The sequence below is a fragment of the Phlebotomus papatasi genome, chromosome 3 (assembly GCF_024763615.1).
Source record: "Phlebotomus papatasi isolate M1 chromosome 3, Ppap_2.1, whole genome shotgun sequence".
In the NCBI taxonomy this organism is placed as follows: Eukaryota; Metazoa; Arthropoda; class Insecta; order Diptera; family Psychodidae; genus Phlebotomus; species Phlebotomus papatasi.
In genome coordinates, this window is record NC_077224.1 from 63,767,157 (window position 1) to 63,791,200 (window position 24,044).

Sequence of the window (24,044 nt, forward strand, 5' to 3'; positions counted from 1 at the left end):
ATAAGATCATATTTCGAAAAAAGAACTAAAACACAAACGTTTAACTATTCTAGACAGTTTTGCTGTGCATGAGACTTTCCCGAGGCTGCATATTACACCATAATGTATTTATAATACATGTGTCTGATTAACTTTAAACTTCTAACCACATAGTACTTTGTGATAAAGAGAAGAAAATTACTTTGTTACCAGCGTTCTAGTTATTCTGGTAGAGAAAATTGTGGGTGATATGCAAGGAGAAAAGTTATGATTTTCGTTGACAAATAAAAGAAAAAAAAATAGTGGCATGTTTTGCAAAGAGAAAAGAAAAAGAGAAAGACATTTCTGCCACAACACACAGAAGAAGAATACTTTGGGGGAAAGTTTATTAATCCTGGGTATTTTCTTCATTCATCGCACTTGTACAACAATTTGATAATGTGGAACATTTCACAAGAATCAAGGACTTTGTGGGGGTTAGAAAAACTTAATGTTGAGGTAAAATGTGATTCCACAACTTAATTTGCTGATGCTGATTTACTTACTCTATATGTGTTACTAATTCTCTCCAGTATTTAACATACAACTTTATATACATTATGCTTTATGTACTTCTTGGAAAGCAACCAAAAGTTCTTTTTCTATGCTCATGTGGCTTTGAAATATCAAAGAGGGTTCCTACTCCACCAAAAACGGTCCAAAGAAACGTTTGGGAAAGTTGACAAATGGTTTGAAAATTAAAAGAGTTTCCTTTTCGATTTAGGAATGGGTTTCTTCTTACTGCATATGCTTAGAAAAAGTTGAAAAACTTGATACAAGGGGTGCTATAATTGTATTTTATTTAATTCCAAAAGTTTGAATTGGGTAATATAAAAATGCAAATATGGCATATCTCATGAAATATTTCAAGTAACTGATTTTTTTTATAACACTATGTGATAGGGCTCAACGTAGTAAAATACTTTTCATTGTTAGGGCTGATGATAGATCTAAATTCATTTTTGATTCTAAAAAGAAAGTATGCAATATCCAGGATGGTTGAGGAAATTTTGCAGATTTTCTTTATGACAATCATAGGTACACGGGATCGGGAATATTAATTTTTTCCATTTTGGTTTTTACACTTTTGTTTTTCCCAGTTTGTCTAGGTAATTTTTGTTTTTTGGAAATTTTGTCTTTCATACATTTTGCACAATTATCGGAAATTTTGCATGTCACACATTTTGCACAAGTATATTTTATAACTTTTCAAAAATTTCCCTTTTCTCAGAAAATTTCCCTTTGCCCTAAAGGACGAAACTAAAAACTTCCCAAACACAGAAAATTTCCCTTTGTCCCAAAGGACAAAACTAAAAATTTCCCAAAACACAGAACATTTCCCTTTGCCCAAAATGACGAAAATAAAGTTTTTCCAAGCACAGAAAATTTCCCTTTTCACAAAATGACGAAAATAAAAATTTCCCAAAACACAGAAAATTTTCCTTTGCCCAAAATGACGAAACTAAAAATTTCCCAAAACAGAACATTTCCCTTTGCCCAAAATGACGAAAATAAAAATTTCCCAAAACATAGAAAATTTCCCTTTGCCCCGACAGGCGATACTGATAACTTCCCAAAACAGAAAATTTCCCTTTGCCCAAAATGACGAAACTAAAAATTTCCCAAAACACAGAAAATTTCCCTTTGCCCTGAATGTCGAAACTAAAAATTAATAAAAAACACCATTATATTATCATTATTTTATTTATTAAAATATACTTGTTTAAAATATATGAAAGACAAGATTTCCAAAAACAAGAATTACCGATGACAAAGATTTCAAAAACAGACTGGAAAAAACAAAAGTGTAAAAACAAAATGGAAAAAACAGAGATTCCACAAACTCAGGTACACATGTGGATATAACTTTATAAATGATTTATAATTTGAAAAGCTAGAATAGACGATTTATTTCATAGTTTGGATTTTTTTTAGGAATAAATATTTTGAGTTAGTGAATTATGATCCTATTCCAATGAAAAATAAACAAATGTGGATTTATTTAGAAGGTCTACAATTTCCAAGTCCGAGAACATCGATCACAATCAGTAATGAATCGGGAAAGTATTGGTAAGGGGAAGTCTTTCAGGTTTCGCACAAACTCTGGCTTTAAACACTTCAAATTTGTACCGTATTCCTTTAATGAATTTGACTTAGTATTTTTTTTTTAGTAAATGTGTGACTCAGGAGTACCTATCAAAGTGTATTGACATTAAGGTCAGATTCGTTAAAGGAATATGTTAAAAATATTAAGTGTTTGAAACCGGAGTAATATTCGAAGCTTGAAAGACTTCCCCTAGATTGATTTTGAAAATTATTCTTGTGCAGTTTTTTCAATCTTCTGAGCCATATAAAATTCAAACGGTATAAGATATCGACTTCCATTCTTCGATGACCCCTCCTGAAATCGCGTTAACTCTAAATCACTCTTCCTGTTCTGCCTCTGTGAGGAGTCTTCGTGAGTGAGATTTTTTTTAAAGTTTTCTCAAAATTGATCCAAGCTCTCTGAATGTTTTCTAAATATGTTGTAGAGGTAATTAAGCTGAATATTTCGTTCATAGACATCTTCTACCAGAAAAATCACTATTTTAAATTATTCGGGACACGTTTCCCTTTAACCCTTTAGGCGTCTTCTATACGGGGGGATTTCGAAATGCACCGCACTGTGCTATGCACCGATGAGTCTCGGGAAATCTCCCCTAGTGGTTCATTCCTGAAATAAATTTTCTCCACCCTCTGTTATAAATTCTCCAAGTGTGCTCTAACTAAAATAGATAGTCTGGAAGACTTTCTATTTTATTTCGAAACGTTTCGAACGTCAATCACACAGTGTTTTACAATCAAAGAATTTGTTAAATAGTTGTAAAGTTAATATTTATGCCTGGTAACGAACACCAAGAGGAGATGGGGCACCCTTCCTCTATATAAAAACCGTCCTACCGCAGGATTTTATGTTAATATTGTTGATAAATTAAGACAATATCGTAAATTTTTATATTCCTATAAATCAACTTTAACAATTCGACCATTATTGAAGATTAAACGATGCATTCAGAAGAGTGATCGATATCGTGTCCATATTTCATCTTGATTTTCGACTCTTGATAACTTTGAAAATAGTTCACGAGAAAAACATCTCTTGATATACAAAAAAAAGTTTTAAAATCGCTTGAAATGTCAAAATATTCGAACATAAACAAATTGAGCTTTCGAAGAGGGAGTATGAAGCGCCAAAAGATAGGCAAAAATGCACCGGTCTAAAGCTCAGTGGGGGATTTTTGTGTCAAAATGGCGGTTTCGAAATAAAATCCCCCCGTTTAGATGCTCCCTTAAGGACGAATGGTACACCGGTGTCCCAAAACTAAAAACTATTTTTCGGACTATTTATATTAGAGGATAAAACAACTTTTTATAGTCTAAAAAAATTATTTTTGTTTTTGGGACACCGTGGTTCCATTCGTCCTTAAAGAGTTAATTATGATTTGTAAATAAATTTATATCGATATGAAAGTGATATGCACCCAAAAAATTTTCGCAATGGAATATTTACGCGTAGCTCCTTCTCTTGAGTTTGAATAGTTCTCAAATCCTCGGACGCTTTACCAGCCTGTTTTACTTCAACGTTGGAGATAAATTTGCAGGATTCAATGCAATATTCCTCTCAGTGTTCAATTTACAAGCACTATCATAAACTTCTTAGTAATTCTAGGAATATCAAAGTGAATGTTAGTGTTTTGCATCAAAACTCGTTCCAAGTTTATAACACCCAATAAAAAACAACTGTCAATATGTATAAAGTCAATTTTATAACTATTTTATGTAAATTGCAGACAGTTCACAGAAATTTTACTGTATTTTGATAATAAATGTATGCGGATTTTCTTTTCCAACAGAAAAATCCCAGTACAATTCGAATCCCTGAGGAGGATCGAGGGAAGGAGAATTTCACAATGACGTCTTGGGTGACACTGGAACGGTCATCCTCAATATCCCGCCATATAGCATCTCTCTGTGCTGAAGCGTCGGATTCAACATATGCGAGAGATGTGGATTTGAGAGCGTGGGCAGAGCTACCAGGTATTTTGAAAATCTCATTTTTTTTCGGGCGGGTAGTTCCGCCTTTTCTGTGAGCTTTCGTAGACTGAAAATATCATTTCAATGTAATGTATCCGTGTTGAATGGCAACGTGGGCATAAGGATGCTCCGTGAAGCGAACACACATTCTCCGACTTTTAGGGAGGTTATTTGTGGAAAATCTCTTCTCTGAATTATATACACGTCGGATGTATATTATATAAATTTTATTAGAATTGGTGTGTAAACGGAACATCAAGTATGTGCTGAGTATGAGCGAAAAACGATGACGGTTCGTTGTTATCGTTTCCATATTTTGCTGGAAAGGATGTCGTCTCGCCAGCTAAATGGTTAGAGAGGGATTTTTCAATAGGACAAGTATGAGTTTTCAGTATGGCTATATAAGTTCATACTATGCTGATTGTAGTCACTAGATGCCATCGTCGTCTCGACATCCACTCCACGAATATTTTATTATTATATTGCTTTATACGGGGGATGATTTTCTCTTGCAAAATCGACCTCCCCTTAAAAGTTCCAAAATATGGGAAAATCTGGTGTGTGTGACTATAGAAGAATGTTTCAATCTATTGTGGCAATTGTGCAAATCGAATTACATCAATTTTGTGGGAAAATGGGACTATGTTGCCAATACATGTTTGAGTTTATATTTGTTGCTCCATTTGCTGAAATTGTGAATTTAATGTTGCTAAATAACTTGATACGTGTTTATAATTTATTATAAAAGGTTTATTTATAGTGAATTTGTGAAAAATTTGTGTGATTTTTTCGATCGTTTACCCAGAACACCTATGCGTTTTGGAAACTCTTTCGACAAGAGTAGTCGCGTTATAAAAAAATGAAGATAACGTTTTCAAAAATTAAAAATAAACAGACTATAAATTCTTTATAAATCTTTATAAAGATGGCTTATGTAATTTGTTGTTATAATTCCGAAAAATATTGTCATTTTGTCAACACTTTTTGCATCTTTTTAACAATCGAACTCCGGCTATGTTTACTCGGTATGCATAAATTTGTTGTCTAGAAGTATATCTGATAAAGGTAAATAATCCTTTCAATACAAAATGTCATTGATGTTCGAAAAATTCAAATTCAGTTTCAAATATTTTTTTTTATTAGGGGTCCATTAGGAAGATGATTGCCCCGATCAAATCTTCACACTAAGTTTTTGCGCGAAGCTGTGAAAACCTTTAAAATATAATCCTATTTTCCTGATAATAAAGTTAAAATTGATACTCTAGACCAGAGGTGTGCGGGAACTGTTGAAACCGAATAAACATTAAAATAAGTTTATTCTGGTAGCTCCGTCAAATAATTTCGTCAGATAACCTGCAGATTTCCGCAGAAAATATCTACATCTCTGCTGAAAATCTGCCGAGAAATCTGTAGATATTCCTACAAATTTTATTTGGGCTTGGAACAAAATTCCTGTAGATATTTTGCCGATTTTATGTAGATTTTTTCTACATTCCAGACTTTCCAGACAGATGTGTCAGGAAAGATGGAATATTTTTCATTTTTGTTTGCAAAATTCAATAGAGTTATTCTTGGTGATATCACAGTGTTTATATAAAATAAAGAATTCTGCGACACCGTTTTATAAGTAGAGAATAGTGAACTGAAAACTTTAAGCAGAGTGTCGACCTAAATTTCGAGTTTTTGTATCATTTTATGGACGATTTTTAAGAAATTAGTATTTTTGTCTTTTTTACTCATCTAAAATGTTTAATCGGTAATGCTTGTTAAGCAGAGCATACCATTTTCTTTGTAACATCTCCAGTTTCTTGATAAATCAACAATATTTTAGTTGAGACAATGGAGACTATGCAGATTTCTTATGCAGAAATTCTGCCGAGAATCTGCAGATTTTCGGAAGAATTTCTGCCGAAAATCACCAGATTTTCAGGTAGAAATTCTGACGAAAATCTACAGAATTTCTCTAAGTGTACTATAATATACCGTTACAATTCAAAAACCCTCCGAGTAAAATCGGCAGGTAGAGCAATGATTTGACGCGGCGTTTTGATCTTTGACGTACATGTTTCATTTGACGTTTATTCGATGTCAACGGTTCTTGCACTCCTCTGCTCTAGGCAAATAAAATCGTTTTGCAGTTCAGTCAGAATGTCTAGGCTTTTGAAGTCGATCTTGGATTTTTTCGACCTCCGGTTGTTAAATGCATGAATTCTGGCACAATAACCAATGTATTTCAAATTTCAAGAGCTCTTTATATGTGTAGTATCATTTACGATACAAGTTCCTCTCGTTTAGTAATTAATAACATTCCCATTTGAGACCTCTTTCCGGTGGAGGTTTTTTCTGTACCGACTCGAAGGTATATCAGAGAGAACTTACCTAAAAACCAGTATGAAATTCGAACGTTTAAACCGATGAGTTACACAAAAGCGAGCAAGTTCATCAAAACGACATTTATTGTAATAATAACTGCAATTCAAAAGTTCTGCTATCCTGAAATTCCACAAAACTACACAAAAATTCACTTTTTGCAGTAAAAGTTTACACTCTGTTGTTGACATTATTCATGATTAAAGTGTCAAGAATACCGAAATTCGAAATGACGGAACAATCAGCGCTAAATCGGCGAGTACATGAGCTTGCACGTTAGGCTTCCGGTTGATTTTCGAATAGGTTTGGCTTGGATTTGGGGCTTTATCTTTTCGAAAGTTTATTACTATATACAGCATATACAGAGCCATTCCGTTTAAGGGTTAAAAGTCAAAGTGTTTCAGCCGTAAAACGCACGCCAATAGTTATTTTAGTTTTCACAAATTGTAGCAAGATTTTTCTAATAGTGTGTGATGATAAATTTCACTTGCAAAGCCTTGGCACACATTGTCACAAACCTTTCCTTTTAGAGTAATAATCATAAAAAGTATTGTGGTTCTATTTTCACAATCGTTACTCCAGGCGTGTCAATATCCTTGTAAACATGTTATAAACGTATGAAAATGTCCTTTTTATATCTAAATTTATACAAAAAGGAGGATATATATTATCCGACAGTGACTTGATTCTACGAGGTAAAGTCATTTTTTATCCCTAAAGCACAAGATAATAAAATTAAATGGTATTCAAGTGTATATTGTGGGTGGAGAATAAAAATAAAAAAAAGTAAGGCAAAGCTGTGACATTCAATGAGATGACATTATTGAATCGATCCTTAGGTCTCTCCCTGGATGAGAATGATAAATGGTGTAATGCGTCTATCAAGTGTCTGAGTGTTTATATGTTTTGGGGTCAGTATAGGGAAACAGCATTTATCCATTTGGGAACTAAATTGATGAATTGTTATACCATTGTATTCTTCAACACATGACAGGTGGGAAATAAGCATTGGGGATTGAAAGTGACAATTTTCTAGGTCATGTCCACTTCTGTTACTTAATTGAAAACTTAAACTGATTGAATACCAAGTTATTTTGCAATATTAACTTTTGATTATACAGTATTATTTTAATGCATGTTGGTAAAAAATATCTATCAGGCAAAAATCGAGGCTTTCGGTATTATTATAGCTTAAATTGAATAAAAAAGAAAAAGTTGTTTATTCGTCCATGCGGTCGTTAGCACAATCACGTACGAAACGGTTGAAGCTAGTGCCATGGAATATTTCAGAAAGGGACCCACAATAAGTTCAACTTTTGCGTCATTCTTTAGCCTAATTAGCCTAATCAACAAATCTCTTTATAGCAAAAATTGAAAAAGCATTGTTTTTTCCTATAGGAATTAGAGGGAGAAAGCCCAATCTGACGAAGGTTCCTTTGAACCTTGAGCCAAAGCAACGATTCACTTATACGGGTTTCAGACCTAAGGGCCTTGACAGACCTGAGGATTAGCCGAAAGACGGCTTAGCGTAATTATACTAGAAATAATGGTTAAATTACATTTCCGTCATTTTCCACTAAGTCGTCTCTTGGCTTAAGTCGTTAATGTGTCTAGGGCATAAAGCTTAGCCATATGGCTTAAATGCTCTTATTTATTATCAATCACGACTTTTTGTAAAAAAAATAACGTAGGATTGGATTATCAAAGATAAATGACCTATTAGGATCACGAAAACCAATAAAATTACTCGCTATTTAATATTTTAAGATCTTCGGGAACTGGGCTAAACCTCTAATCTGAAGACCGTCTTAGAGTGATAACTCTGAGATTACTTTAAAAAGAGAATATAGTTTAAAATTGTATACTTTTAAGCGCTCAAAATAAATATTTTTTTACTATGTTAAAAACAGATGTATAAAAGTACATTATACTGTATTTTAAAGTTTGCGTGGCCCACGTAACCCCTTAAGTAAAGTTTAATTACAATTTATTGTAATGGATCTTAGCAATAAAGACAGCATTATTGCTATTGCTTTTACAAACAATATTTTTTGCATATTTCTCTCTTTGTCCTCGAGGACATCGTTTTAAAGAACTCATACCTTCGTTTGCAATTGAAATGTTTCTAGATGAATATTTATTTCCCAGTTGCATGCCGTGAAATACTAAGAAATTACTAATGGGAATGTATACTGAATAAACATAGAATTGTTTAAAAAAAAAACATTAATTCCAGGAAACTTTCTCGTAGAAGCAATTGTGATCAAAACAATTTGTAGTGAATGCAATTTTCTTTTCGGCATTTTAAAGCTTAATAATCTTTTAAATATGAAATTCTTTTGAATCATAATACTTTGAAGTAGTATGATTATTTTCTTTAAATTAATTTAGTATTTTTTTCAGAATTTTCACAATTTTTTTTTGAATATTGCTTACTTAGAAATTAATTTTATTCTTATGTTTGTTCTTGGACAACAATTTAAATAATTTTAATCTTGGAAAAGTTGTTAAGATTGGGTTTAATAAATGGTGCATACAGATTTTTATTAAAGCACTGTGAATTTTAGAATTATATCTGTCGGAATTCCATTCTTAATTGGAAAGTGTTCCTATCTTTTTGATTAATTTTCGGAATTCGTAGAACATTCTGCTTTTTCGAGGATAAAATTGGAAAAACGTATAAAATGTGAGACATAGAAAAACATTAAGGGTTCAATTTAATGGGCCCACCAGGCACAAAAACCCATGAGGAACACCCACTAAAATCGATATTCATGCAAAAACTTCCAGTGATTATGTTCTATGTGTACTGTCTCTTTTTCAAAGGAGGTATATCAACATTCGCAACTACCGACAGAGTGTATTTGTTAATCCTCCTGTACCCCAAAGTCATAAAAACTAAATTGAAAATTGCCCATGGCGTAATCTTTCGTCCTGTTTTTATTACAATGTATTTTTTGTGTTCCTCATAATGTTACCAACCACAGGCATTGCACACCTCTTGCCTATTTTTGTAGCCTTTTGTGGAATTTTGGTAATAAAAATTTTAATTAAAACTTAATCGTTGGTACAGAACAAGGCTAAAACACTTTAATGCAAAATCAACTCCTCTGAAACACCATCAGAATGTAATTACAGTAAAAATACACTGGAACAGGATGTAGAGGATATGTGGATGCTTCTTTTATAATAGCAATAATGAAAGTCAAATATACTAAAATGGAATTTGTATCTATTTTATTTCTTTTTTAAAACTCTCTCTGCCTTCATTTTTATTTTCTATCACCTAGGATATGGAAATTGAAACAGTTATACAAGCTGATTCAAGCACAATATAATTATAAAATTATTATTAGATGCAAAATTAGTATTCTCGTGAGTTGACCAATATCTAATTGCACAGAAGTTTAATACATTCATTTAATTAAAACAAAAAAAAACATAAGCATTGGTAGAACTATAACGATGTTTGTGTATCTAAAATGATATCTAATATATAAATGAAGTTGTTCTACAAGTGAGTTAAAACTAAAATAATTAGATTAAATCGGTGGCGGTCGAGATATGGAAAGCTAAATTAAATTAAATTGAATTGAATTTATTTCATCTCATTCTCGGCCTTTCCCAACTTCCATGCGTCCACCGCCGTCTTAGCGTTGATTCCAACCTCCAGGACTAAACGGTGAAAATGTCCTTTCTCTGGTTGTATGTTTCGGTTTTACAATATGTTTTACATTTCATTGGGGATAGGCCAGTCAAAAAGAGAGAGCAAGATTGCCAAGCTAATCTAATCAGCTGTATGGCAATTTAATTTCAGCCTAATTTCATAACTTCTCATAATCACCCACTATTTTCTCATAATCACCACTATTTTGCTAAATTACCCGAAACCAAAATCCCGAACGGGCAAAATCCTGAAAGAATCGTAATCACACGAAGTCTGATGAGTGGAATACTGCCCCTTTGCCTTCAGCAAGTACGGGTGCAATCGCGGGAATAGCTATGGCACTATTACCAATTCGGGATTTCGGTTTTTTTTTTGCATTTTGGAATTTTGTCGTTCGGGATTTTGAGTCATTCCGAATTTTGGTGTCCAGTTTTTTAGCGTTCAGGATTTTTTCCGGGACACGATTCTCTTTAAATCCTGTAAAATACAATTAAATCTTCCTGTCTGTCCACTCTTGCTTAAATCCCGTTTAAACCCCTCTAACCAATCGTCTAAAAAACCAGTTCTTATCGTTTCGTTTTAGCAATAATTCATAGATAGAAATGCGGTGGATTAACCCTTTTTCTACATAATTTGTGTATAACCCAAAAATCAGGTATTTTGACGTGCTTGAATGCTTTTAACAAGGGGTGAATAAGTGGCTCTTGGTGTAAACCGTGAGCGGCGATCGGCAAAATTGTGCCGATCTGGAGGTAAAATCACCACATTGACATTATTTTGCTAAAAATTCATCAGATCGGCACAATTTGGCCAAAAAGTGAAGGATCGGCATTGTCCGGAAAGTGAACAAACCAACCTGGGTAAAGTAAATCGCGGATTAGAGTTACTATAGGCTAGCGCTCTACCACTGTCTTGTTCTCTATGGTGTCTACACACTAGAAGCAATTTTCGTCAAAAACTGCTTTTTAAAAAAAAAATTCTGACGTTTCTGACTACAAGAATAGGGGAAATTTTCTTTAAAAAGGCATTTCTATTAGTGTGTAGACGCCATTAATCAAAAACCTTTAAAAATGAGAACAGGAAAATTCTAATAAAACCTGCACTGATTTCAACCACACCAAGAAAAAGGGGAGTCATCACGTACCTAGGAAACAGTACAAGATACAAGAATATCTAGTGAACTTATATTGCTCATAAACAAAAGAAAAAACAGCAAATCGGCACGATTTTAGCAAAGAATTGGCGGATTTATATGTTAGTTCGCTCTTATGAAGTATAGCGTTCTTTTAAGCTCGTGTAACATTATATATTTTCCTACAGAAAATTCCAAGTGGTAAATTTTAATGTGATGTACTGGATGGAAATACTAATTTTGAAAAATTACTTGCGGAAGACCGGTACGAGATCGACAGATCGGCACTCAAGTAAACTGTGAGAGGCACAGACTGAGAGAAATCCGAAAAAGTTAAAATAACATTCCTGAAATGTTAATTTTATTCTGCATTATTTATACGAAATCGGTGTCAATATTATGCTTTTTAGGTATATTATGGGTTAAAGTTATCCTTTTTCATGTTAATTTGACATTTAAAAAGGTGTAAAATTAACATTAAAAAATGTTGATATATTTTTACACCTAAAAAGTGTTAAAGTTACCAGGAAAAAACGTTAATCGCACCGTCTTTTTTTCTCAGTGGCAGTTATATACCCCTTGGCTCTTAAATATTTTTGAACAGTTTTGGATGATAATATTCCGCTTTTCCTGTCTCTTTGGCTAACTCCAAAACCCTAAAACCACTCCTTAACGATTGTATTTTCAATCTATATTTTAAATTTTTTATTACCACTTATGGTTACTTTAAACTAACTAAAATGTAATCCAACATTCATGTCTTAATTTTTATATCGATTATATTTTTTAATTTTTCAAAGAATGGACATTTTTCCTTAATTGTTAAATTTTTTGTTTAAAATATATTAACGGATATTATTAATTTGAAAGATAGTGGTCATATAGGGTATAGTGATAATTTTATGAAAGGGATAATCAGTTGAGATTGAAAATGATGATAAGTTTATGAATGTTACCATATATTATTTTTAAACTAAATAATTCGAAGAATTATGCACAACGCACAATAACTTTCGTTTGTAAACATGTTTTCAAAATTTTCTATAAGTGTGAGGGAGATGACTAGATCTAGATCTCACTCACTCTCATTGAAATGTCAAAAACATGTTTACTAAACAAAAGCTATTGTGCGTTGGGCATTATAGGCAAAAAACAAACGAGCAGTAAAAAATCAAAACAAGCAGTAAAAAAATAAAAATTAGCAGTAAAATATCTAACTATGGTCAGTAAAAAACATAAATCTCTACTAAAATGAGCCAAGGTTATATATTTAGCATATAAAATTGTTAGATAGAATGAAAAACCCTTTATTTTCCCTTTGCAAAAATTTGGACGATAATATCACTCTTTCAAATTTTTTTGTTACTGCTCAATTTTAACTTTTTACTGCTCATTTATTCCGTGCGAGAATTATATAGATAATCTTGTAAGAAATTCTTGCCAATGATTTTTTTTTGGGTGGAGAAACACTTCCGGTCAGAATGTTATTAAATTCGGTTAGTGTTAAAGTCAAATTAGTTGGTCAGCAAATATTTCAAAATGGTCAGGAAGAAATAACAAGTGATTTCCTTTAACTCTTTCGCGTCCATAGGGTAATGTCATGACTCGGGGAAAAAAGTTTTTTTTGGGTATTTACATTAATTGAAATCTATCTGTTCGTGCACGACATCATAATAGAAGGATGTAAGATTCTTGGCTCATTTTCTCAAGACTCCAGTTAGATTTCAATTAATGTAAATAGCCAAAAAGAAACTTTTTTCCCCGGGTCATATATGACCCTATGGACGCGAAAGAGTTAAACCTTTTATATATTCCTTTTAAACCAAACTGACAATTAGAAAATGGTTAATGCTTCTTAATTTTTCCTTTACCAATAATATTTCTTTACTTTTATTAATAAACAATTTACGATTTTTCTTTATTTATATTACTTACCTCATTTAATTTATAACGAGAATTTTTACAAAAATATTGGTGAATTTTTATGTAGCACTGGATGTAGTTCGGTCACTTTTAGTTGATGAGAATAGTGTGAAAAGGCAGTGTTTGTGAAAAACACTGATCCGATTTGTTCAATTGATCTCAATGTAAGTGAAAGTCAACAGAACGATCCATGTTTTTAGGTTTTAGTAGAATTTTCCAAAACAAAAATAATAATTTTGTTTAATTTGTAGACTTGAAGAAGGGAACAAAATATCTCCGAAACATCGTAAAGAGAAAAAAGGAATAAGTCCTAACCAGGTCTAAACCCGTGTTTTATTTTATGTAGCATTTATATAGCAATAGTTTTTCTAATGTGCAAATTTTTGACTTTAACCCGACGGGAAAATCAGCAATATAGGGGGAGGTGGAGCTATATTGATATACGATTTTTTTTTTGCATATTTCTAAAAGAAACTGTGCTTTACAATTATTGTACAACTTACAATTGTTTTGCACAGCTAATTTACATTACATTAAAACTCAGTTTCCTTCAGCAATATCCGAAAAAGTCGAATATCAATGTAGCCCACCAGTTCAAAGTAGCCCCACTTTCCTCAAAATAAAGAATCTTTGTGTGTACAAACAAAAATATAAGTAAAAGAACTGTACACCAACTGTGAAGAATTTCTGAAAAAAATCGATACCTCTCTATACGTCTATTCGATCCTTGAGTTTAAATTTATCCAATAAGTTTATCACATTATCAAAATGTCAATGCTTATGAGCGTGATGCTAAAAGTAAACTCTTCTTATATATCCTTAGATTAGACTATGCTTTAATACAAAAAAAAGTTCGTGTAATTTTCGTAGAAGCATGATGAGGAATCTTGAACACCTTCCTAATCTCATCTATCATTGTCGACTCTCTATATATATACTTTCCTGGAGAGTGTCTATTAGAGAAAACCACCGAGATAAATACCATACAGCTCTTACGAAATGTGTTAGGAAAATGGATATATATTTCCTTGGTAGTGATTACCGTTCTTGCCCAAGAAGGAGGGAACAAGAAGAAAAAAAAACGTGTCCCTCTATATGCAAATGGAGAGGACAATGTAATGGGAAAAGGTATTCCGGAAATTGGGAGTAAATGGAAATGTCTTGAACAGGTTTCTTTAGTGGGATTTTCATCTTATATTTTCACCCCCGATACCATATCATCCCACTCGTCGTCTTCGGCTTTTCTGGCCTCTTTTCTCATCCTGAGTTTTCAACTTCAACATTGAATTTATAAACTTTTAACAGATGTTGTTTTACCATAATACACCCCCAACATTATTGTTATATTTCCATGAACCATCTACTTTTCAAAAAAAGGAAAAAAAAATGAAAAACTTCTACAACTTTATTATTTCATTGAATCTATGATAATGATTTCCTAATTTATACCAATAAGAAACTTTTCCGGTTCTTTGTTGCATAAGAAAATTTTCACGAGATTTTTCCCATTTTTTCCTGTTGAATTGCTTTAAAATACCAAGAAAGCACTAATAGTTGTTGGATTAGTAAAAGTTTGTTATAAGTTTTTGTCTTAAAATCGAAAGTATTTCAAGTTAAGGTTCATGGGATTTGTTCATGGGTCTGGTCGATTTTTTTAGTAGGTTTTCTTTAGTACTATTTTGAAGACTTACTGATTTCATGGGGATTTTGTAAACTCATTTGTCACAAATGAAGGATTTTCATTTCTCTTAAGTCACTAGTTATTTTACAGTACGAAATCGTATGAAATACTTGGAAAAGTGTTTTTACTTTGTACAAAATTCTCTCAGAAATTCAAATTTAGCTTATGTTTATCAATTTTTTTCGTTTAATATGTGGTTTATACCTTAATTAAGTTATTTTAGCTCGTGTTTTTTTGCTCATTATTTTGCTCGTGTGACAATTTACACTTGTATGTAGAAGGAATTTTTCTGGAACTAATAATGTTAGAGTTTCATCCAGGCACTATCCGATTCCACAAACACTTTGCATATTTGGAAATTTTAGTTCCCCCTGGGACATTATACCAGAAATATTATTTTTGGTATCATTATTATTAATAAATATTTACTATCATTCTGGCTTCGAATACTTCATATGTAGTTTTTCCATATTTTTTTTATACTGAATCTGACCTATCTAATATTTACACCAGTTAAATTATAACATTTAATATCCGACTAGTAAAATGTACTATCTGCATACTAAATCGTATGTAAAATGTCGAGGTAAAATTTAAAGGAGTACAGTGGATTTTACCATCCTGCTATTAGAATTTACTATCCATAGGATAGCAAATTTAAAAATTTCAAGATAGTAGATTCTAAAGGAAAATGTCAGAAAATGTCTATGGAGGACGATATTTTCTACTATCTCTTGGGGCAGTAGGGGAGACTGGGGCAAAATTTGTCAGAAGGCATGGGGCAAATATTGTCAAAAAACAAAGAATGCCGATGTTCCACACGGCGAATATAAACAACCAGTCACTCTGCCATTTCTAAGCCAGCGAAGAGAATTTTCTTGTCAAAAACAGCGTTTGGAAAATAACTTGAAAAGCACATTTCTCGTTTAGATAATAAATAAGAATATTCTGGATAAAGTTATAAAGGAATAAATTTTCTATGAAAATATTTCAATTGGATATTTCATTCATTCACGAGAACTCGTAACAAAACGAAAAAAAGTGACAATAAATACCCCATGCCTGGCAAAATTTGCCCCAGCGGTTTTGACAATTTCCACAAAATTATCTTTTAGAAAATTGCTCAAAAATCACATTTCCATGCTAAGAATAAGAATATGCTTAATAAAAGTCATTCAGATTCTCTGATAGCTCGTGAAAAAATAAAATATACATTTTAACAAATATTGCCCCAGTCTCCCCTAGAATTTATTTGTAGAAAATACCATCCAAATTTTTCTCAGTGTAGTCAAGACAAACTAACGCAGCATAGTTAATTTGATTATGGTTCATGTTCATATTTGTTTAGCAACTGAGTCTTGAAAAAAAAGTTAAGCTGCGTGAAACTGTCTCGCTCTCCCCTAATTCTTTTGCTTTTTAATTCGTTTTACGAATATACTTCAGTCAAGAAGATTTTTGTGTGACAAAGTTCATATGGAACATCAACTAGAAATATGCCTGACACACTGAGAGAAATACGAGTGTGAAATATGCACAAATCGGGGGTTATTTTTCACACCGAATTCTAACCCCGAATCAACCAAACCTCTCTGGTAGTAAATTTGGTAACAGGCGGGGGTTAAAAAGATTGAGTAGAAAAATCAAACCCCATCGAGTGTGAATTTTACACCGACGCCATAAAAAGAATCTGAAACCCCCTTCAAGGGTTATTTTCACACTAATGGTATTTAAATTATTCAAACCTTGTCAAGTGGACATATTACCCCTATTTTTAAGGTGTACTTTTTTCATTCATCATATTAAAAAAATATATATTTATTTTTAAGAAAATCTTTATTTAATTTTCAATATATTTTTGTACATATCAATACATTATTGCTTAAATATATTTTGTATTAATGTTCTTCTTTCTGAAAATGTACCACGAAACTTATCGTCTTCTAATTTGCTTTTTTGCTTCTGCTTGACTCAGAAAATTTAGACTTCTAAAATAAGTTATATTTTTTCCATGTATTCTAAATACTATTTTCTGTTGGAAATAAATCAAAGACATGTTTTTAAGGCTTACACAAAGACTTTTAAGAAGTATAATGCCAAATTTATAACAAAAGTTACGTTAAAATTGAATATAGTCTTAAGAACAAATTTTGCAATACAATTTTTAAGAAATATTGACAGTGTGTAAGGCGGTAAAAAAATAACTTAATTTAACTTTTTTTTATAATTAATAAGAAAAATTATAAAAATATATTAAATTTCTAAAGCATTAGAACACCTTCTCAACGATTATTTTAGAGTGAATATCTAATCATAATTTTCATAACGTAGACTTAAAAGTTCTATTTTTTACATTTATTTTTCGAATTTTCATTTTTAAAATATGTAATTAAATTGCCGGCTGCGTTAAACTGATTTGTACAAAGAAAAAAATAGCGTCTTACTTCTTTTCCAGCCAGTTAGAGATCTTCAGTACTTTGTCACTGCTGCAAGATCCTGTCGAGGTTGTTTAAGTCTGGTGAGAGTAGAATTTGACTTCCCGAAGAGTCTAGAATAGTTTCCTTCGTTGTCCTGTTTAGTCGCAAAATGTGAACGGGAAAAATGTTGTGTAGACCATAAAGACTTAAAATAATCCATGAATTTGAAAAAATAAAATAATATAATACTATACTGTTATTTAAAAAAAAAAACAGTACAAAACTTAAAATAAAAAAAGTTAATTAAAAATAATTCTAAAATATAGAAATAAAATAATATGCTCTATTAGTATTTTTTAACTTGATAGTTGTTATATAGTATAAAGAAAACAAAGAGAGAAAATTTCGGAAACGATAAAGATTTTTTCAATTATGAAGTCCAGTGTATTCCACAGTCGCAGCAGCTCCTGGATATTGTCCTCGAAATCTACTACCATAATTTTAATTTTATTCTCTGCATTAAATTTAATACGTTGAGGTACAACTTTCACTCGAACAGAGAATTGTTATCTAAAATTGTAAGTAAAACTGTAAAATTAGTAAGAGGAATAATCGGTAACAAAAGATTAAAGAAATCGTATAAAATTCAGGTGCTATGATATGCTGCTTGTGGTGATATTTAATTCTAAATTCAACAGATTTTTTAGATTGCGCATAAAAAACACATGTGATCGTGTGATCACCATTTATGTGGTCATTTGGCCCTTCCTCTATACTATAAAGACAATTTCGAGACTGATAGCAGGTATTGATAACCCCATCACATAACTAAATTAAAATGCGCAATAGTTGCATAGAAGTTTAACACACAAATAAACAAAAAGTCACAAGCAGCATAGCATCAATATTTCCATATAACACCACAAAATTTTCCTGTTCTGGCACATATATTTTACTTTTTAACTATATTTTAGAGAAATTAGCACACTTACCGTCTTTTCTACGCAGAAATTTGTTCCCGAAATCACAATTTTATCACAAAACCACAGGGAAAAAAACTCGGACACACACCACTTTTCAAATGGACGCTCTCGATAGACTGAAACTAAATGAGGAATGCGAAAAATTTACTGCATTTTCTTGTCCAACAACCCCAAGGAGGTATTCAAAGAACACTTTTTAAGTGTACATTCACACTCGTCTTGAATTTGCATACCTTTGTTGCTAGCAGTGTGAATTTAGCACTTAATGAGGTTTAAATTTGCTTATCGAAATATTCCTGTAATAATGCATTTTTTATGCTTTTTTCATATTATAATGAAACAGAAGTGTATTAAATTTATATAAGATATATTTCTGACTATCCTAGATGACGAAAACTTACTTTTATGTGCCTTTTAACATATTTTATGTACAGTGTAGAATTAACACTCGGTGGAGTAAATTTTTATAAAGCAAAGTCGGTGTGAATTTAACTTTTTTCTTCCTTTTTTTGGTGTGAATCTAAACCCCGATTGCTATGGTGCATATTCAACACCTCTTTCTAACCCCGGCTCCCAGATATATTTCCCTGAGTGCAGTGTTTCATGAAGACATGTGCGGGCATCATACGTGATATTTCGCTCGGATTATAGGGAACTTGAGATCAAGGAAATATTAATAAAGAAAATGACAAAATAAAAAAAAAAACATAAAATTGCAAAATCTATTTATTTTGGGATTTGAAAGAGTTATTTTAACTCCAAAAAAGATTCTTTTAACTCTTGGAACGAGTTATTTTAACGCAAGTCAAGGTGGGAGTTCGGTCTATTTTTTTGTCAACCGAACTCCCACCTTGACTTGCCTTAAATATCCATACGGTCGAAAAGCCATAAGTGAAGTTATTTTAACTTTTAAAGCGAGTTATTTTCAGTCATAAAAAATGGTTATTTACACTCTTTTGTCATATAAATTTTAGAAAAAAAACTTAGAACAACTCTTCTGAATATTACTCCTAAATAGAAGTAAAATCAACTCTAAAATATAGTTAATTGAAAATCACAACGAAAAAGAGTCAATTTAACATCGATTCGAGTAAGTTTTACTCAATTATTTTTCTGAGTGTAGGAACTGCCCGCAGTCATATTTCGCATTTTAGACTAGATGAATTTTCTGGAAAATTTAGTTGTCAAAGTTATTCGCCAGTTCTCTTCACCTTAATTTTCATATATTTAGAACTGTTATAATGCAATTATTTAAAGTACAATTTTCTACAAATTTTCATTGTTGAATACATTCCAGTTACATTGTTCTGAAGTTCATATTACTATTGTTTCTTAATTGGTTACAGAGGAATAAACTTCATTCAGAAAATCATATGCTTTGTGTAATATTCAACTTTATATTTTCTCCTTTATATTCTGTAAATTTATTCAATACGGAGCATTTTGTTGTATTTTGCTAGATATGCTCAAAAGCTTAGTTTGAGAAATAAATGACGTTCTTTTTTTTACTAAATAATATTATACATTCGCCTTTGTGATGCAAACAAGGCTCAGAGGTACATTTTTAATGAAGAGGAAAAACTGCATTGTTATAAGTTCTGGGGAAAAAAATATTGACAATATTTTCCGACAGGAAAAAAATGTAGTTTGGCTCAATATTACCTTCTGTGGTAATATTTCTTCTTCATCAGTTCTATACAAGTATTTTCCAATCCAAAAAAAGTTTCTTATACAGCATTTTGTTCTCTCTGGGCGATTCTTCATGGGACTTTTTTCTGCGTGTTTCTCTTTCCTAGCCTTAAGTGTGTTAACAGCGGTTGTCAATTTTTCATCAGAAAAGTTTCTTCCTTGAAAAATATACCAACTTTATATCTACATATATAGCTTTTCTCCGTCAAGGCTCATCGATCACTTTTTTATCTCAGTGTTTGGTGGTATATGGGGCGGGGGCAGGAAAGGGTATAAAATGTGGCGATATGCTGTGTAGATGAATGTGGAGGGATAATTCAGTACTTTACTGACTTTATCACGTTAATGTGTCGCTTGGAAGTTTTTCATTGCTTAGTGAGAGTGGATAATGTGACGAGAGAACTGGTGGTTTTAAATGACTCTAAAACTAATAAGATTTACAAATGCAACCGCTTACAAAAAAAAAAAAAATTAGCAGGTGTAAATGTCAGATAATTGCATCAAATTATCTCCTTCTCTTCAACATAATTTCTTTTCCTGATTGTTCTTTGCAACTTTTCTCACCATTTGGCATTTCTTCTGGTTTTCTAATGAATTCACGTTCCCAAAAAACCCCAAAGACCATTAGAAACTTTTTGTCCGTTACATTTGAGCCTACAACGAGATTTATTTAATTGATATTTCAAGTCACAAAATAGAATAAAGTTAGGCTCTGTCCCTTTCGAAAAGTTTTCTAATACCCACAACCATCAAGGCAAAGGTACCTAGTTGGGGGACTTGAGGATTTATGTATGGATGTAGCGTAGGTATGGTTGTCGTTTGCATGCAAATTATGGGATATATGAGGTAGGATATACACGGCAAATCATTCGAAAGTCACTTACTCATTACAGTTAGAGAAAATTGGGGCAGCTCTGCGTAATGTGTTTTCGGAAAATGAGATTTTTCATTATAGAGTTCCAGAGGACAAGACCTACATGCATCCATAGACTTGTGTAGAAAAAACTGTCAAATATGGGCATAAATTTCGCTAATGTTTAGTTTAGAGACCATAAAGGCCACTACACATTAGGAGGCATTATCGTCAAAAATTGCTTTTTTGAAGGAAATCGTCTACAGTGTTTGGTAGAAATGTAAAAAACTGAGGATCTCAGTTGTACAATAATTAAGACCGTTGGCTTTTTTTTTTAAAAGTAGTTAAGACCGTCTTGACACGCAATGTTGTGAGTTCGAGTTCCGCCCGGTGCATGCAACAGAATGTCTAGAAAAAGACATTTTCACTGTGATAAAACGTAATAAAAATATGCACCGCCTCTAGCCAAAAAACTCCGGGAGTAAGGAAGAAACATCCACATTACGAGGAAAGCGTTCCTCGGCGATCTACGATAAGCAAGTTCTTCCAGCGCGACCGTGTTGTAAAGATACAAATAAAATGTCTCGATACGATTGAATGCGTAAGAATTCTGTCAAAAATTCAATTTTTGACGAAAATTGTTTACAAAATTTAGAGGCATAACTGACTGGGCTGAACGTGCGGATCAGATCATTGAATCCGATGTGGTTGCTCTATTCACTGATGGTTCTCGGGTTGAAGGATCCTCAGGCGCCCCGGTTACCTTTACTCCGAGTTTCAAATTAGAGGATCAGCGCCCCTCGGTCAGTACACGACTGTGTTTTAGACTGAGGTCGTCCCGATTCTGCTTGGTGATCGGAGTCTAGTGGAGTGTTGCATTGAGGGTAGAAAAATTCAAATATTCTCAGATAAGAGCTGCGGTTCTATCTATAACGGGATATGAGTCGCGTTCTATTCTCGTGACTTGAGTGCAGGAAAATGTTAGAAGTGCCTTCACAGAAATGTGACGTCGCTCCATATAGGGTACCTAGGCATCCGGGGATAGCGGGAAATGAAGAAGTGGACAGCCTTGAGGTAGAGGAGGCAAGGATCGCTTTGATTGGTTTCGAATCTGCTCTAGGGATTTCCTTGCAAATTAGAAAATCTATTATACAGGAGGATCTATTAAAATTTCATCAAACAGAATGGACCGCGACTAAGGATTGTCGCGTGTCCAAACTGTTCATGACCAACTTATATAAGAAAAGGATAGCGTACCTGGAGGGAAGCAGTCGCAGGAGAGCCCGACAGATTGCTAATGTTCTAACCGGTCGCTGTCTAAATAAACATCTGAGTAGGATGGGGCAAAATGTAACAAAATATACAGGGGATGCAAACAAACTGAGGAGATGGTCACTCACATGCGAGCGACTGCCCCAGCTTATGTAACATCAGACGCGTACTGCTAGGTAAAGCCGTATTGTGTGATGAAGATCTATCAAGATTAAAGCTGCACTGTTTAATGGAGTTTATCTGAAAAAACGGGCTGGTTTGAACCATCTTGCCATTAACAGATGCATAATGGGCTCAAAACGAGGTCTGGATGCAGCGGTTCCGCGAAGAATCACCCCTACTGTAATTTAATCTAATGCAATCTAGAAGCCCTAACAGTGTGAAATAGGCCTCAGTTTTATTCAAATATACTTGAAATTATTTTAAATTTATTTAATTTTCAAAATAAAACTTTTCACTAATTAAAAAATGGAAATAGGGTTTAGGGACAATTCACCTTTCATCTTTGCATCTATGCTAGAGGTTTATTCCAGTTCCTGAAGGACACAAAATGCTTTGTTTTTTTTTAAGATCTAGTAAATCACTTTTTTTTCATTTAATCATATAACCACCAATTTTAAGCCATTTTTATTTAAAAAGTTTGCCTGAAAAGAAGTTAAAGAAGTTAACCCATATGCCTAAACTTTAGGTCTGAAGCCCATATTATGCTCATTGACAAAACGTGATTACTGCAACATTTTCCGAAAATTAAACATTTTCTTCTAAAATTAAGTCAAATTTGCACCTTTCAAAATTTTGCGGTATCACCCCAGTTTCCTCTACGACTGGGTATGATAAAGCTATTGGCTAGCTTTAGGGTGTATCTTGTTGAAACCTCGGAGAAAGGACACAACTCTAAAACTTATTTGAAAGTCGTGACCCAGACAAGTTGCGCAATATACAGAACGTACATATGTTTATATGTTATAATTGAGAGGAGTTAGAAAGCACATCTAACTTGTGACTGCAGATGGGGAAATTATAGAAAAGTTCATAATCTAGGAAAAATGACGAAAATGACGTGTTGTGAATACCAAATGAGTATTTTATCACCATCTGAGAGTGATTAAAAGTTCGATGTTTTTGACACAGCTCACGAAGTATTTTCGAACGATGAAATCATTCAAAATGGGAAGCTTTTTCCCTCAGCAAAAACCTTCTGAGTGGAGGTGTTGGAAGATTAACCGAAAAACCAGGGAGAATTCATTAGGAATAAGAGAGAGTGTGTTGAAAAGCTTTTAAGGCTTTAAGTGATTGTTCTCATTCTCCTATGCTAAGCTTTTAGTAACAATTTATTCAAAAAGTACGGTGGCTTATCTATAATTTTGTCCATTTTATTCCACAAAACATAATTGTATTTTCAGTTTAGCGTGTATGTTTTTTTTTGTTTGAAAATTCAACTTTGTTATCTTATAACTAATGAATCTATAACAAATTTCACAACGGAACTAAAATATCCACAACATGTTTTCCAGCAAATGTTGAATTTGCTATTCAGGATTAATTCTCCAAACATTTATTGGTAAAGTTTTCAAACAAGTTAACCGATTGATGTTGCTAAACTCTGTGGATAAAGCTTACAAATTTTCAACTTTACTGATGGTTAGATACATCTCACTTTAAGGATTATTACAGTTCTCACATATTGCTTGCAAATGTGAAATGAAATTTTGAACACATGCATGGGTCAGACTCTATCACAAATATTTAGCTGTACTGTCTGGAGGCAAAATACCCTGATTAAGAACTAAAAATAATCTCCAGGAAGTTATTTCCTATTTACAATTTCTCCCCAGTTAGGGATTACTGCAGTTGTTTATCGTTGTAGAAGATTAGGGGATTGGTAATAAGTTTTCTCAATTATACTTATATATTGCATCCTACATAATGGATATCAAAATCATTCATACGTATCTCGTTCATTTGCTT

General features: G+C 32.6%; 1 protein-coding gene across 3 annotated transcripts in view; it reads left to right on the forward strand.

Moving 5' to 3' along the window:
• The window catches only part of LOC129807176 (out at first protein), a 97,982-nt gene that overhangs the window by 60,096 nt on the left and 13,842 nt on the right, over positions 1 to 24,044 (forward strand). For all 3 annotated transcript variants that reach the window (XM_055856267.1, XM_055856268.1, XM_055856266.1), the window contains exon 4: positions 3,912 to 4,095. In XM_055856267.1, coding sequence (XP_055712242.1) covers positions 3,912 to 4,095 — 184 coding nt within the window. The remainder of the gene's footprint in view (positions 1 to 3,911; positions 4,096 to 24,044) is intronic.